At 41.5% G+C, this 17,156-nt stretch overlaps 1 protein-coding gene across 1 annotated transcript in view; it reads left to right on the forward strand.

The window, feature by feature from the left end:
• Positions 1-101: 101 nt before the first annotated feature.
• The window catches only part of GAS6 (growth arrest-specific 6), a 29,760-nt gene continuing 12,705 nt past the window's right edge, over positions 102-17,156 (forward strand). Inside the window, exons 1-9 of the mRNA XM_009997959.1 lie at positions 102-131; positions 631-655; positions 1,437-1,499; positions 8,452-8,574; positions 10,099-10,218; positions 12,048-12,173; positions 13,285-13,406; positions 14,105-14,223; positions 14,620-14,809. Coding sequence (XP_009996261.1) covers positions 102-131; positions 631-655; positions 1,437-1,499; positions 8,452-8,574; positions 10,099-10,218; positions 12,048-12,173; positions 13,285-13,406; positions 14,105-14,223; positions 14,620-14,809 — 918 coding nt within the window. The remainder of the gene's footprint in view (positions 132-630; positions 656-1,436; positions 1,500-8,451; positions 8,575-10,098; positions 10,219-12,047; positions 12,174-13,284; positions 13,407-14,104; positions 14,224-14,619; positions 14,810-17,156) is intronic.

A 17,156-nucleotide genomic window follows, 5' to 3' on the forward strand; every position in this document is an offset into this window, starting at 1 on the left:
CAGGAATGCACTTTGCAGTTTTAGGTCAATGAAAGTCAGTTTTCCCCTCACTTGCAAACTCTCTGCATTCCCTTCTTTGAGTGGACAGTCTCCATGGTGTAATGGAGTGGGTGGTATGGCAGTGGGTGATGGTAAATCTTAGGGTGCTTGTTGTAAGACCAAAAGGTACCCTTTTATTTTAGTGTTTATGGTGTTAGGGTGCTGCCCATCTCCTGCATCAACAGAAGGCCTCTGAGGAGGTGTGGGGTGACTAAATGTTTCTGCACTTTCCCTTTGGAATTTTGTCTTCCTCTTCCTTCCCCTATTTCATGTTGCCATCAGCACCTTCACCTCTTGAGTAGTGGGTAAATGCCTTGACACTCAGTCACTGCCACTTACCAGGTCAGCTATTGTCAAAAAACACCTTGAGATCATAGCTAATGTTTCTCTCCTTTTCAAAAGACCAAATGCATGTATGGTACTGTGCTGCTTCTGGCTCTGACTAAAAATAGATGAGGATGTTTGTGTTTGGACCTTGTTAAACAACTGCCGTGCAAGACCACCAAACTAAATGCAGCTCTTAAATAGTATGACAATAGAAGTAAATATTATTCAATAAATCTTTGCTTTATTTTTTTTCCCCTCCTACAGGAATATTTTTACCCGAAATACTTGGGTGAGTCGCAGCTTTTGCTTTCACTTTGTGGCAGTGCTGGTATGTAGTGCCTAACACTGGAGCTCTGCTAAGTCTCCAGTGTCTCTGCTAAGGAAACTGATGGAAATCTGTTTGCAGTAAACATGCATTTCTAACTTTCAAGATAGACTGCATGTTCCTTACGTGATTTTGTTTTTTACTTATTTAGCTTTACATACTGAGATCCTTTATGTGTTTCCTGCATGGTTAAATGTTGGTGTTTCATTTATGTCTGTAGTTTGCAGCATTAGTAAATTATTTGAAGTCTTCTCCCTTTTCCCCTTCTTAATTAACTTACCTCTGAATTGCTTTCCTTATTAAAAAAATAATTGATTGATCCGCTGGCTTATTCTGTGGACTTTATCATAGTCACAGCATGATATTGTTTTCTATTTGTGTTTAATATGTAGTACTTAACATCACAAATGCCAGGGGTTTTAGAAAACTCCATTTGCTTTTTAGGTTTTTAAAAGCGATTTAGTAGGTCAAATTTGAGTAGCTACTAACATGCTTTTAGAATCATAGTAGCATCTGGTAGAGTGATCATCCTCTTCAGATGGCTTATAGCTCTACTGCACATCAGAGCTAAAAAATTTTGATGAACTTCAGAATTTTAGGACATCTGGGAGATTATAATATTGCATAGATTTTGCACCCACCGTTCAAATCCTTGCTTAGTGAATCAGTAAGTCAGGTATAATTTTACATGAACAGCTGCCATGTCATCATTATAATAATGACAATTTCATTTTCTGTTCTTCAGCTTGTATTCGGAAATATGGGTCGCCGTATACAAGAAGTCCAGATTTCCTTACATGCGTTCATAGTAAGCATTTTTGTTTTGTATACTGTAGTTAAATGTTCTCTCATGTTACCTGAAGGAGTGAAGCAGCTCAATCATCTCCATTTTTTATATTATTTCAGTACTGACCTTCCTGTTCTCTAGGATTGAGACTCCTTATCCCTTGTGGTGTCTGAGCAACAAAACAAGGCCCTTTTCCCTTTGATAACCTGTTGCCATCTCGCTCTCACCTTTCACTGCTTTGGTTGCTTTCCCACCAGTTTCCCAAGGTGTGAAGGGAAGAGGGAGGAGAAACAGGATTTGCCAGAAATTTGTACACTATGCTTGGCCTTTAATTATTTATTATTTTTTTTTTCCTCTTGAATGGTAACTTCAACTTGCTCCTAGTATGGAAACTTAAACAAGCTTAATGTCAAACCCTGGTTTATGTCAGGCCTCTCACAGCTTTCTGTAAGGAGATCAGTTTCACACATTGTGTGACTGTGCTTTAAATATTGCAACCTTTAAAAAATCAGATTAACTTGGATGTCAAACTGATCTCTGTGTGGAAGGGGAAGGGGTATTTGTTAATCACTAACACTAGAAATGAGAATTTAATGAACTCTTCTAATACCTTTCTAGCTCCTTCTTGAAGTGTAGCAGTACTAAATATATAAATCTACATAAATATTCTAAATACGTTCTGTGGACAGATCAGTTCAAATGGGAAGAAAATCACATGTGTATATATTTATTTTCATTTTTACTCCTGTGATTCAGTCTCTTACTGTGATGAGTTTGATTACCCATGTGTTCATATGAGTGCTACCAAAACAGGATCAGGATTTAGTCAAGCTTTCATGTCTATAAACTGCATTACAGCATGAGTTACTTTTTTGAAGAGTGAATTCCAGGGTTTCTAATGGACATATTAAGACCTGCCCTGATCCACTGGAGCAGTATCACTTCTAGATACTAGAGTCCTTTGAGCTGGGAATTCTCAGAACTGTGGCACCACCATTGGCTGCAGTACACCAGCTTGTTCATAGCAGGACAGGAGGCTGAATGCTTCCTTTTGCTCCCATGTGTGGCACAGCAAAGAGGGGAATTCATGCTGAAAGTGGTGGCATCAACTGGGAACACTTGTTCCGAACAGCTAATAGGGTGTTAGAAATACAAGTCTAAAGACTAGTGATGAAAAAATCTGAAACAATGAAAGCTGAATAATAGTTTTTAGGGATTTTTGCCCATTGCAGATGCAGTGGTTCGGAAAAAAAATCATAATATTTTCCCCCATTAAAATGTTTTTAAATGGCTGAGTTTTGTCTTGCTGTTGCCAATTCACAAGAGAAGTAATGGAGAAGGAGCCTGAAACGCACTTGGAAGAATGACAGGCTTTGTGCTTGGCCAGTTCTAGTGTGCCTCTCAGTTTTTCACAGATGCTGCCAAAAGACTGTGTAGTTCTGTGGGGTTGTGCCTGGAAGATGCATTTAAATTTTGTTTCTTAACTGTCTTTCTCTTAGAACAAGGTAGTAGAAGGCTCTTTTAATCTGACATGCAAAGACATTGTCCAACCCAAGGGCTGGAGGGTGATGAACTATACTAGTTTATACTAGAAATAAAGTACAAATTTTAATTACACAGCTTAGCAGAGTATTTGAGGATTCTCAATTTTGTAAGATCAGGGTTGCAGGTAGGATTCAGCTCCGGGTTCAGAGAGGTAGATGCAGGTGTTTCCAGTATAGGTGCTTACATGAGCAGTATTCCCATCACAGTCAGTGGAGAGTTAATCTGCAGTTCTAGAGGGATTCACTGACCAAACTGTGTCTGTGCTGGGGAGAGCTGAATCACTATCCAGGCTCTATCTACTGTACTGACTAGGTCTCCACTGACTGCAATGAGAATTTGAGGCAATTGCTTTGCAGATAGATGCTTGCCTCACAGCGTAGCTACCTGTACTTTAGTCTGCAGACCTGGGTCTTTTTCTAAAAGAGATGCTGTTGTCTAGCTAGGCATTAGTGATATGATTCTGCAAGAGTCTGGCAAACTGTACAGGTTTTTTTTTTAAAAAAAAGATTGCACGTGGCATCAAAAAACACAATGGGTTTTTTGTTAGGTCATGTGTGTCTGCTTTTTAATAGTGAGTGTCATAATCTTCACAGCCTAGCATTTTCCAAATGTAGTTTTATTTTGTACTGTTTTGTAAATATAAACAAATAAATTAATATAAAAAAATAAATTTATAGTACAAAGCAGTGAACTGAAAGGAGCAGTCAGTGTACTTAAGGAAAGTTTTGTTTCCTTACTGACTTAAAAAATTGAACCAGTAGTACTATTCTGTGTCTGCATTTATAAGCCATATATGTGCTATCAGACACTGCTCAAAGCACAAAACGTCATGCTCTTCCTTACTTTTAATACCTTTACCAAAATCTGTTATGCAAATGAATGGAAACAAAAGCTCCCTTTTGTTTTGCAATGGCTTAAATCACGAGCACCTTCTACCAAGTTCTACCAACCTTCTACCCTCTACCAGTAGTTCCACAGAATTATGCAGCTGTGAAGTCACCAAGAGGGTATAAAGCTGTGTCTTCTGTTCTCAAACTCCCATGATAAGCAGAGCAAACTATCAGCACAGTCTTGATGTGATAGAAATGTCCATGGTTGTCCTGTCATTTATTGTGTGTTGTGATAGAGCTGTATTCTCCTGGGCAGCATCACTGCCATCTGCCTCTGCAAGGTACATCAGAATCTGGTTTGAGGGAAAGAATCAGAAGCTTGATGATACACCAGATAAATCATGCACTATTACCCTGTTGGCTTTTTTAGCTTATCAAGCTGGGTGATTAAAGGACTGGAACCCCTGTCTTGAGAGGAAAGGCTGAGAGACCTGGGGCTTTTCAGTCTAGAGAGGAGAAGACTGAGGGGGGATCTAATTCATGTGTATAAATAAATGAGGACTGGGCATCAAGAAGGCAGGGACAACCTCTTTTCACTTGTGCCCTGTGATAGGACGAGGGGATTCAAACTCAAGCACAGGAAGTTCCACCTCAACATGAGGAAGAACTTTACTGTGAGGGTCACAGAACACTGGAACAGGCTCCCCAGAGAGTGTCCTTTTCTGGAGACTTTCAAGACCTGTCTGGATGCCTTTCTGAGTGATCTGTCCTAGCTGGTTTTGGGTTTTTGGGGGGGTTTTTTTTGGTCCTGCTCTGGCAGGGGGTTGGACTTGATGCTCTTTGGAAATCCCTTCCAAGCACTAATATTCTGTGATGCTGTGATTCTGTGAAGTGACTTTGAAGAGTCACTGGGAGGCTTAATATGTGCTGCTTCAAAAAAACAGACATGGCTTATTACACCTAAACCATTCTGCTGTCTGTTTTTTTGAAGCAGCCTAGGAAAAGAAACATGACCAGAGCTGCTCTGGTGTGGCTCATCTCCACCTTAGCCTGGTCTCTCCTTCCCTGACTCCTCCACCTCCAGCTGTGCATCAATTGGGCAGTGATTTGTCAGGAGGTATCCTGGCAGGTGGATGTTCAGACAGCCGGTGTAGCTGGGTTTTATTTTGCATGGCCTCACTTCCACCTTGGCTGGGGCTTTGCCCCAGATCTGCACAGTTGGAGTGGTGAGGGAGAAAGATAATTAGGCCTTGTTTGTAGTGAGTGGGGGGTTATTTCTGTGAGGCTCTTAGGACTTCAGCATTTTCCCAGGCACGATGGAACACCTTGCTGAGGGTCAGGATAAATGCTTCTCAATGGCATGGCCCTGCCTAGAGGCTGAAGCTGTGCTGGCTACAGAGGAGGAAAGTGAGACACTGCCTGGAACCAGTATTTTTAGTTGTATTTTGATAGAGGTGGATGAAATCACAACTATTTTAGTTGAGGAGATTTGTGATTCTTTATGACCTTTTATAGAGCTCCTTTCTTTGCTTCATCTGTTTTGTTCCAGTTGATTCAGCCCACTATATTTAATGACAGCCACTGCCAGTCATCTGGTGATTTCTGGCTTCTGTTACTCCTCTTCAGAAATACAGTGAAGTCTTCATTACAAACATATGCATAGTAGACAGCTATGTTTGTCATAGTTGTTGAACCTGCTCTAGACAGTCTTTATATCCAAAGCTCAACTAAAGACCCTATGGAGAAAGGAGTGATGAAAACTTTTATATTGTACAAAGTGCTACATGTAAAGCAAATATGAATTTAGTACTCCATGGTAATCTGGATGAAGTGCAACACTGTGTGCTGCTAACTTAGAATCACAGAATGGTTTGGCTTGGAAGGGGCCTTTAAAGGTCATTAGTCCATCCCCTCTGCAGTGAGCAGGGAAATCTTCAACTAGATGAGGTTGTTAAGAGCCCCATCCAACCTGCCCTTGAATGTTTGCAGGGATGGGCCTTCTACCACCTCTTTGGGCAACCTGTTCCAGTGTCTCACCATCCTCATTGTAAAAAATTTCTACATTATATCTAGTCCTAATCTACCCACTGTTAGTTTAAAACCATTATCCCTTGGCCTACTACAACAGGCTCAGCTAAAAGTTTCTCCCCATCTTTCTTACAAGTCCCCCTTTAAGTATTTAAAACCCATGTAACTTACGTTCAGTGGTAATTCAGTGTGCAGTGTAGCCCAAGAATCAGACTATTTTTTATTGATAACTATAACACAAATGCTATCCAACATTAGGGTATATGCTTGTGCCTTATTTTAATGCCTAACATTTCATTAATCTTAACGGCTGTCCAAATGGCAGGCTGAAAAGTCCAAAAAGGCAGTGGGGCAAACTGAAACACAGGAGGTTCCTTCTGAACATCATCAAACACTTCATTATAAGGGTGACCCAGCACTAATACAGGTGGCCCAAGGAGGCTGTGAAGTCTCGAGCCTTGGAGATACTCAGAAGCTGTCTGGACATGGTCCTGGGTAACCAGTTCTAGGCAGCCCTTCGTTAGCAGGGGGTTGAACAAGATGACTTCCAGAGGTGCCTGCCAACCTCAACCAGTTTGTGATTACCGAGATTCAAATCTAAGGCAGGCAGTGCAAACAACAACGCTGTTTGTATATGAAAGGGAGTTTCTTCTGCCTGCACTCACAGAAATGTTTTTTCAAAGCAACCTGTCATGAAGGGGACTGTCAGGGTCACACAGAAGAAGTTAATAAGAGACATGTAGAAGGAGTGTAATCCCAGTGAAAGTAGGAGTATATCCAATTCTTAAATTAACTCAATTTGAGAAGTCTGATAGAGCTTCTCATCTACAAACAGTTCCTCACCCTACATGCCTCCTTGCTATCCCATATGCCCATCAATTCACAAGTCATGTTTCCAGATATCATGAGGACATTGGTCCTGCCGAACATTGGTCTCAGCAGAACCAGTCCACAAGGATGGATTTTTGCTGCTGCTTCTTGCTTAGTGTGTACCCAGTGAGTACTTCTTGCACAGCAAATCTAGTGTCACAGACCAAACATGCTCTGCAGGGAGCTGTTGCTAGTCAGGTGCTCTAAATGTACTTGTCTGGTCCACTTTTGGTAAACTCTTCCTTTTGTCTGGGCTGAACCAGGTTTCTGCTGAGTTGTAAGGATGTGCTGCTAAAATTGTAGGATGGAAGAAGGCATTGTTAATGATAGTAGTTCTTCCTTTAAAGAAGCTCTGCTAGCTGCAGTAACTGCAACAGTTCCTGTATCATGCACCAAAAGGACTGGGCAGAATAACTGCTTTGTAGCTGTGCCACCCCACACTGGCACAAAAAAATGCCACATATGTTCACCAGAAGAGAAGCCTGGGCTGAGCATCATGCCTTCATACCATAAGACTTCCTTTTTCCATTGCATTCCGTATGCTGGTGAGAACAGAGGACAGTGGGACTGATCATGCAACTGCTCCAGTGTAGATCAGTCCCAGTAGGAAGTGGCATCCATGGCTGACTGGACTATGACTAAAGTTCACCCAAGTGCAGAAGGTTTACAGAAGTGCCCTGTCTCTCCTGAACCCCACTACTGGCTGGGGAATATATGAACAGAAAGGCTCTCTAACTAGGTGAGCTTTGCAGTCTACAGAAAGAGCTGCTCCTTCTGGTTAAGGTTGTAGAAACATTTAACACATTTCTGGGTTTTTTTGGAGATCACCGACCTAAAACAACTTATTTTTTGTGGGGACAAGGATGTTATCTTGTTCTTCCTTTAGCTGTCTCTGCAAAGCACTTTCTCTGGCTATTTTGTAGATAAGTGGGTAGATGAAATTGGGCAGGTGATTTCCATTTGTTGAGTAGTTATATAATAATTTGATATTTGTTGCTGCAGTTTTCCCCAAATTATAGTGACTACTTTCTTTTATCTTTCCTATGGAGAAAATTCATTGCCAACTATTGGAACTTGGCTTAAAAATCATGGCAGACTTTACTCTTTGTTGGCCTTATAGGAATATGCTGTCTGTAAACTGGTTTGCTATCCTTATGCTGTTAACACATTAGTATTTCCTTTTTTATTCTCATTTTATGTAATAGAAAAGCCTTAGTTGGACAGCTCTGACAAAAATCTCAGATATTTACCTTTGCTAGCAACCAATCTATCAGCCCAAGTAAGATCCTCAGTTGGGCTACCAAAAGTAATTGAAAAGAGTACCCATTCTTCCTTGAGTGCTTTAGTTGCTACTTGCTTTCTGCTTTCTCCAAGACTAGGGATAGTAGAATTTCTTGAAAAATGAGCTACTTTGAGTTGTTTCTTTCAGGATGTGACCTTCAGATACGGGGGTAGCTCACTCCCTTTTGCAATTAAATGAATTCTGCTGCTTGTGCAAAATTCCTGGCACAGCTTGTTCAGCATGTGAGCACTAGGAATTAGCTTCCTGTGTTGCTACATGTGAGTGTTTCTGATAGTGACTCCCCATTACTGTCTAAACTTCTTGACTTTTAATGAGAGTGAAACACCTGGTTGTCAGTGACTTTAATGTATTGTTCTGTTTTCTTTTGGCTTTTTTTTTTATTCCTGACATAAATCAGATTTGCCAAACCAGTGTTCTCCCGACCCTTGTCACAAAGAGGGGACTGTCAAATGTGAAGATCTCAAGGGGGACTTCTATTGTGAATGCAAGCGTGGCTGGCAGGGAAAAACTTGTGACAAAGGTAATTTGGTTTCATTATCTTTTCTGCCTGTAACAAAGATGTATTGAGTTTTGCTATATTCTCATGTGGTCACTGATACTGTGCTGCACAATTAAAAAGTCACAAAATTGAACCTGAATGACACACTGCTCAGGTTTTTACCCTTCTGTGAATAAAGTGACTGTCGCATCAACATTTTTTATACACCCTTAATGGATCTCAGCTTGGTCTTGGCAAAATAATTTTAAGTTATGCTGCAACTTTCTTTCCCATCCCTCTGAAAGGGGCAGCAGAAATAAAGTTGTAGTGGCTTTTAAAGCAGAAGTGCTTCAGTGTAACAGATCTGACTGCAGAGCCCCATGTTCCTTTCAAGCACCTCTGCAATGGGAACAGTGACTTTCAGCAGGCAGTTGGGGTCTGATAATGATGATGCACAAGCAAATGAATTTTGTCTCCTAAAGCCTCCTCACTAGTAGGATTTTACTCCACATCCACTTACATCCCACTGTGTATTTCCACCAACTCCAAAGACAATATTTAGGCAGGAATTATTTGTGCTAGAAGTTCCAGGCTTGAAGAGGGCTTTCTGTATTCTTTTACAAAACAACAAAGTAATCTTCCCTCCTCATGTTTTTTGATTTCTTTTCTTAATTCTGCCTGCAAGGCTTCCTGTCAGGGCTGTTGCTTTTCTGTCTGCCAATATCAAGAAATTGCCAGAAATTGCATTCAGCCAGTCTGGAAATCTGGCAACCAAGACAGCAGGAGACCCAAAACCTCTCCTTCTGATGTAAATATTGCAGGGAGATTATAGGATCGCTCACAAGCAGCTTTTTTAAGCATTTGAGACAGTTGTCTGATCAGTATACAATCAGCTTTGAGAGTTCAGCAACTGATCAGTCTGAAGCATATTCCCTCTTATAAGATGCCATGAAATATGCTGTTCTAACATCAACTAACTCTGGAGTCCCATACACAATCAGGACATAATGAGCAGGTGGGGCACGTTGGGTGAAATGAGGGTGAAATCCAGGCTCTGCTGAATTTAACAGGCATTAGCTGCTAACTTCATTTGAGCACTGTTTAGCTCACAGTGCTCAATAGCTGTGAACTTAAAACATGTTGTGTTCTTGTAATCTCTGCATTAGTAAGGATATATTGTTTGTGTTTTATTTAACGCTTTCACCTTGAACTTACTGGTCATGAATTATTTTAAAAGTTAGTTCTTATATAAAATATATTTGTTATAATTAGTTTGCTTCTGTGAACAAACTTCACGGTGATTAAAGACACTCTTCTGCATTCTCAGTGTTGTGAAGGAGATACTCAATTACAATTTCTTCTCTGTCTTATTCTTTTTCTCTAATGAACTGAGCTAATGTACCTGAAGTGTTTGAATAAAATCTTTGTGCTATATGTAATCATTGTGTTGTAGCTGTGATGCTGTTTCTTGTTTGGTCTTTCTCCTTCCTAAGGCCTATTCCACTCTCACCCTCCAGATTATTTACAGGGGGATGAAAAGCTGACTATCACTTTCTTTTGATGTAGATATTGATGAATGCAGAGTGCAGAATGGTGGCTGTAACCAGGTCTGTCTCAACAAGCTAGGCAGCTACCACTGCTCGTGCTTCAGTGGGTACGCTCTTCAAGACAGCAGAACATGTGAAGGTGAGCTTTGCTGGGCCTCTCGGTTTGCTTCAGCAGATGCTTAGTGATTAGTGACTGTGTTTCAGTGAGCTGGGTGGCACTGAGCAGCCCTGGTCGACTCCCCAGCCCAGCAGAGTCTTGGTGGTAGCTCCTGTTGAGCTGCCCTGGGGTTGTACTGGCTGCCCCAGCCGGCGCTACATGCCTGGGCTTGTCAGCGGACGCACCGCGCTGCTTTCCAACATCACCACACAGGCATGATTCACAGAGGATTTGTGGCTTGGACTGTGCTAACGTGGTTTAGTCGATCAGTCCTCACAGCCTGATATCAAGGGGAGGAAAGACTGGCCAGATGCCTTCTTGTGATTCCTTCCAGGCTCACGGTGCCTTAGTACGTGAGCCGTTTGTTTTCCTCTTGTGTGTTTCTTATTGTCATTTCTTTTTCTAAATTTGGGTATGTGCAGCAGCTAATGAATTCAGAGCGATGCAGATGGATAAATTCCCTGCGACTGAATATTAATAGCTGTAGAAAGGCCCCAGTGAAAGGTGGCAACTGTTTCACACAGTAGTTGAGAGCAGAAAGTGAGGATCTGAAGTATCTGATTGAAACTGCAGAATGAATTTACATAACCAGAACTTGAGTAACTGAGATTTTAAAGGTGTTAAGAGACTGCATGCTGAGACACAGACTCATTAATGATCACAGGTGGGTGTTAAAGTTACGTGTATCTCATGAAAAAAAAAAAGGTGGGTCTGTGTAGGTACCTCTTGCAGATGGATGTGACAACGTATTTCCAAACAGTTTGCATGCCTGATCTGAACAACAGTGCTACCAGCTGAAACACAAAGGGCAGGTTTTTACTTCTATGGCACTTGCACTGTTTAAAGCTATGACTATATAGATTATATTGTATCCCTTTCTAATGAGAGGAGCTGCTTAGAATAGGCAACTTCCCTTTTGAATTGTTTTCTGGTGCCATTTGGCATGGACAGGTGTATGGCGAGTGGTCTCACAATTATGGTTTTTTTCCATGTTTATGTGTATTGGTATGATACCCTAGAGCACTATGGATATAGTGTGTGAGCATAGGCCAGTTCACTCATACATGGGAAAATCACGAAGTGTAACGTGGTTGTTTAGGCATGTACTAGAAAGCAAAAGTCAATGTTAAACTCTCAGTACACTGCAAATGTTTTGTCAACACCAGGATTTTGCTGGGTATTAGTTCACGTGTTAGGAAAGCATTTGTTTGTTTCCATGGACCTCTTGTTCCAGTTCATTGCCTGCCTTCATGGTGAAACCCCACAACATCTCTCAGACATTACTTGTTCTCTGTGATGAATTGGGTTGCTTCAATGTCCCTTTACCACTGCAGAGCAGCAGATTAGATACTAGTCTTGCAGATGTGTGAAAAAGCATTGCTTGCTTCTCTGAGGAAGGAGGACAGAAATCTGTGATGCTCTACAGGCTTTGTGTTCCTTCTGTTTTGATAGAAATCATACTTCATTTTCTTCATTGCTGCTTTTAAAACTAGTTTTAAACCCCAGAACAGAGTGGGAATTTTTGGGTTTCTGGTTTACAGTTCTTCTCCTGGCTCACTTTGCATTTTTGTGGTTTGGTTTTTTTTTCCAATAGTGGTTAATGGCTTTCAGAAAGTAGCAACAACTGGTTTTGAAAGCCTGAAGTAGAAGCTCTTTATAGGTAACCCTGAAGGTAGATTCCTAAAGATACTGGTTTTTTTCAGTTACCAGAATAATAGAGGGATCATTTGACCCTGAACCCACTTCACTGTGCAAACAGTGAAGTGATTACACTCATCTGAAGTAGTGTTGTTCAATTGCTTGTTTTGCAGACATAGATGAATGCACAGCATCAACAGACATCTGCGGAGAAGCTCATTGTAAAAATTTAATAAGCTCATACGAATGTGTTTGTGATGCAGGCTACAAGTACGACAACTTGAGAAAGACTTGTCAGGGTAAGCTCATGAAATAACACTATGTTGGCATTTCTTACATTATTTAAAGCTATAAAAACCCAGAAGTTGAATTTCAGGCTTCAGTAAAAGCTTTTTCTTTTCTTTTTCTTTTTTTTTCTTCTTTTCCTTTTTTTTGATCTTGCTTGCACACTGGACTTCTGTTCCATTTCCCTAATTGTGAGTTTGCAATTGTCTTTGAGTTCACTCAGTTTGCAGTCATCTTTGGTGACTTGAATCAAGCTGTATGAGCCAGGGACTTGAATCTATGACAACAACAAGATCTGGTGGATGCTTAGAAACATCTCTCCATGTGGCTGTCTCTCTTTGTAGGACAAGAAAAGTTAGAGCAGTAGCTGTTGTTCTTTCAAAGCCTGTCTTGTGGTATTACTCTGAACTAGCAGCTTAATATGCATTGGAACCATGCACAGTTCTGCTGGCTACGCTGCCTGCAAGCTTTCTCAATGGAGTAAGTTTTGATAGTGTTCCAAAACTAGCATTGTTCCCTGTCTTTTGTCTGAGTTAACGTAATGACTTGAATCACATGCCTACCAGGCCTGAGGAGATCCCAGTGGGCCATTGCAATTTGTTTTCCTCCATTTGTTTGCAAAGTGGGTGAAAACAAGGAGAAGGAAAAAAAAATAAAATAATGAATGAGAAACTCAGCTTTCCCTTGTCTGTTGAGGATCCAGCTGCTGAATAGCAATGAAGCAAGCAGTCCCTGAGTTGAACCTGAGCTGAAGAAGCAGGAGCCAGTCAGCACAGGCATAGCAGAAGGGTCCTGAAGGGAGGAAGTCTTGTCTAGAAGTTAAAGTCCAGGGCTCTTAAACCAGCAGACAGGGAGTTGAGCTCTGCTTCCAGCTTTCCCACTGACTTGCTGGGTATGTTTGGGCAGCTGGAATCTGTCTGTGAAAATAGATTTGTGCAGATGCTAATTCTAACTCTTCCCTCCTGTAAAGATGTGGCATAGGGCAAAGTACTGGCTGCGGAACACTTGGGCATGCTCAAACAAAAGGTGCTACAAAACAGCACTGAGAATGTTTTTTTTCCCCCAAATGATTCATGTCTAAACAAACTCATTTGCTGTTTTCTCCTCTTTGCTGGTTTTGTGTAGATATAAATGAATGTGAAGAAAAGCTCTGTGAACAGACCTGTGTCAACTCACCAGGGAGTTATACCTGTCATTGTGATGGCAGAGGGGGAGTAAAACTTTCCCAGGACATGAATACGTGTGAGGTGTGTTAGTCTTCGTTGCTCTAACTGCAGAACAGACCTTTATTTTACATTGCAATTAAGAATAAATGATGAAACCAGAGCTATTTGTGCTGAGTGACCAGTAGAAGGGAGCCATATTGGCAAAACCAGGTGAGCTGGAGACAGCAGCTCTCCTGAAACAAACTCTCTTCTGAAAGTCTTTCTTCTCAGGCTTCTCTGTCCCCATCCCCAAAAGACCGTGCCCTACCCGCCCTCGCTTCGGCTATGAGTTGCCTCTGGTGGCCCAAGCTTTACTGAGTTGACCTAGTAGGGTGGTTCAAAGGTCTCAGGGCATATGGTGTAAGTTACAGACCAGCACTAGACACTTTCATCCTCCAGGCATTTGAGGTGGATGGGCTACAGTAGCACAGGCTGCCTCTGTGGAAACCAACAAACCGACAGCAAGTTCTCAGCACATCTTCTGTTGCATGCACGATACTGCAGTAGAAAACCTTATGCTGAGTATAATTTCATTTTACGACAGGAAAACGTACCTATGAGGCAGCTAGGAGGGAGGAGGGGAGGAAAGAGGAAATGTTATCAGTACCAAAACCCAGTATTTTGAGAGTATAAACATTAAAGTACCCTAACCTACAGTATGCGTAGAGAGAAAAGGAGGCACACTCTCTGATCCTGCTGTGTGAGGAGAATAAGCACTCAAAAATTTGTTTTTATTATAGAACATAATACCCTGTGTGCCTTTTGCTGTTGGGAAAAGCATTAAATCCTTGTACCTGGGGAGGATGTTCAGTGGCACCCCTGTCATCAGGCTGCGCTTCAAAAGGAAACAACCGACAAGGTGAGGACAATGTAGAATGACAGTCGAATGTGCTGCCCAGCTTTAATGCATGTAGTTGAGTTAAGTCATCAGAGTAACAAGTATTCTTATGAGCTCCCTTATTTGTTTGGATTATGGAGTCCTGTAGGGTGAAATATTATCCAAACCAGCAATTGAGAATGGCAGCCGTGACCACAGAACTCCTGAGATAATTACTGAAGTCCAGTGATGCTTTCTTTATCCTTGATGCTCTTTTAAAATCCATCTTCACAGCTCAAGTCTTTCAGGAGTGCTTTAAAAGCTAGTGTGTTTTAAGGGAGCTTTAAACTGTTAGAATTGATGCTATCTGTATGGAAAGTACTCTGTGGTTTTTGAACTCTGCATAACTAATTTATTTCTTGGCACCTGTGCGGTCAGACTTGTGGCCGAGTTCGACTTTAGAACCTTTGATCCTGAAGGTATCCTTTTCTTTGCTGGAGGCCATCGAGACAGCACCTGGGTAGTCTTGGCTTTGCGCAAGGGACGGCTTGAGCTGCAGCTGAAATACAATGGGATAGGCCGTGTGACCAGCAGTGGACCAGTTATCAACCATGGCATGTGGCAGACGGTGAGTCCAGCCCCATCCTGAGATCTCACCCTGTCTTGGCTTGTTCCTGAGGGGCTCTGTCTAGTGCAGCTGCACTTCATGTGTTCTTTGTGTTTCTGAGATGACTCTTTTCTAACCTATCCATTCAATCCATCCTAAGGTGAGAGCAGGGTATTTTTCCTAAGAAACTGAATTATACTTCATATCCATTGTAAACGAGGCTGGGTCACTAATTTGTACAAGACTAGCCTGACCAGAGAAGACACAGTGCCTCTGGGATGCATCAGTGCTAAGATTACATCATGTGAGTTCAAAAGATGCCTTCTGGCTGAGGATTGGAAGGGAGTAAGAGGGAAGGAACTCAGTAGCTGTTCTCTTGAGGAGGTTTCCAAGGGTGGTTAGTTTGCTGTATGGTGTGTATGTTGGTTTTGTTTATTCATCTGTTTGTTTAGTCATAGGGCTCAGATTGTCTGAGCCCTTGAAAAATCACTTATGCTACAGTATCTTTTCTTAAACTCTCAGGCTTGTTTCTATACAAAATAGTCCGTTTCCCTTGTAAAGATACTGGGTCTATTAGAAACTAAGTTGATCTCTGCTTGCTAATAACATAATCCCAGCAATCTCACAAGACAATGCACTCCATCTTGGAGTTTGTAAGGATTCATGTTCCTGACGCTCTCTCAGAACGTCTTCGGGAGGTTCAGGGAGCATCATGGGTCCTACTATTTGTGAGAGAATGAGGAAAAGCATCCTGTAGTATGATCTACACTAGATTAGCAATTTATATATGCAATTTCTCAATTGTGTCTTTTTTTGTCTTTTTTTCTTTTTTCTTACTTTATTAGATCTTTTAAGTTGATATGTGTCTTCGGGAGTGGGTGGGAAGTTCTCAGCTAACTCACATATGAGTCTAATGCAGATACTGGTAACTGAATAATTTTCTATTTTAAACTGTTTAGTATAAAAAAAAAGTTTAAATTCTTAATTAAAGAAAACGGCAAGGTGGGAAAACTTGTTTCTAATGAATACATAAAGAAGTCCTTCAGTGCACTGACTGTCAACCACTGACATTTGGTAAAGTTTACAGCAGATGAGGTGATGTTTAATTCAGTTCCTTTACTGTCACTGAAACAATTTTAGATTCCAAATGGAGAGCTATAGAGGTTCAGCAAAGCTGTAGATAAAATGTATGACATACTGTACCTTTGTAGGTAGGAGTAGTCTCAAGCCAGTTCTTACTTACTTTGTTGTAAGATTTGTTCTGCGAATTTGAAATAATTAATTGTAATTGCCTGCATAGAGAGGATGGTGGTGGGAAATGTGAAAAGCAGAGTTGATGCCACTGGGGTGACTTGGAAGTCACAAAAGCAGTCATTACCAAATTAAACCATTTAACACAGAAGCATAACATACTTGTTAAATGCCAGACCTCATTATGAAGTAATTATAAGCTTTCCTGTTAGTTTGGGGGGGAATAGCTCAAATGTATTTTCTTTCTGCAAGTAATACAAAAATGCCCAAACACTTAGGAATTAAGGAGGGTAAACAGAGGCTGTGTTTGCTTTCTGCAGGGAGAGAAGCCAGTAAGTACCATTTTTAGGCAAGAATTACTGGTCTCCTGCCAGCCAGCAATGTCAGGGCTCTTATCCTCAGATACCATCATAACCAACAAATTGGTTGGGTTGCTGCAGCCACACACTCTGTGTGGTTTTTTAGAAGTTGTATAAATCCTCTGGAAACTCTTCCCGGAGGCTTTTTGGGACAGTGCAGATCGAGCAGTGGGTCCTGTGACAGCAGGACCTGCCCTGAGCAGCGCAGGTGGACAGGAGCCATGCCAAAGGGAGGGCAGAGGTGCCCCTGAAGCCACCAGTGCCACCCTGCATGTGGGCTGAGCAGGGCCTGGCAGCTGCCAGAGACACAGCACAGCATGGCTGGAGGAGAGAACATCCTGCAGTGCTTGCTTGGAACAGATCAATGGCTGCAGCTCTGGTGACTGTCTCCCAGAGTTTAAGTGTTACTGTTGTGCCTGATACTGGCCAAAGGCAGAAGGATTTACCCACAGACAAACAGCAGCAGGAGGAAGGATTCTTAAGTCTCGTGACTTTCTGGTTGATTTAACCTCTGAGATTCGAGATGCTGTTGATGTTGCTGGGATGCTGATTATTTCCCCTTTCTCTGCTCTGCTTTTTCTTCTCTTGCCTCCATTCTTCAGGTACTGTGTTCTCTTCTGCTGAACGTTCAGTGTCACCCTTGTCTCTAAATACCATTTAATCTATATGGCTGAATGATACAACTATAAATCTGTTCCTCCATTTAATCACCTCCCTCATTTCTCCTTTTTCCTCTGTCCAGGATGATTTTTAATTTG

Source organism: Chaetura pelagica, unplaced genomic scaffold (genome assembly GCF_000747805.2).
Source record: "Chaetura pelagica isolate M959 unplaced genomic scaffold, ChaPel_1.0 scaffold123, whole genome shotgun sequence".
NCBI lineage: Eukaryota > Metazoa > Chordata > Aves > Apodiformes > Apodidae > Chaetura > Chaetura pelagica.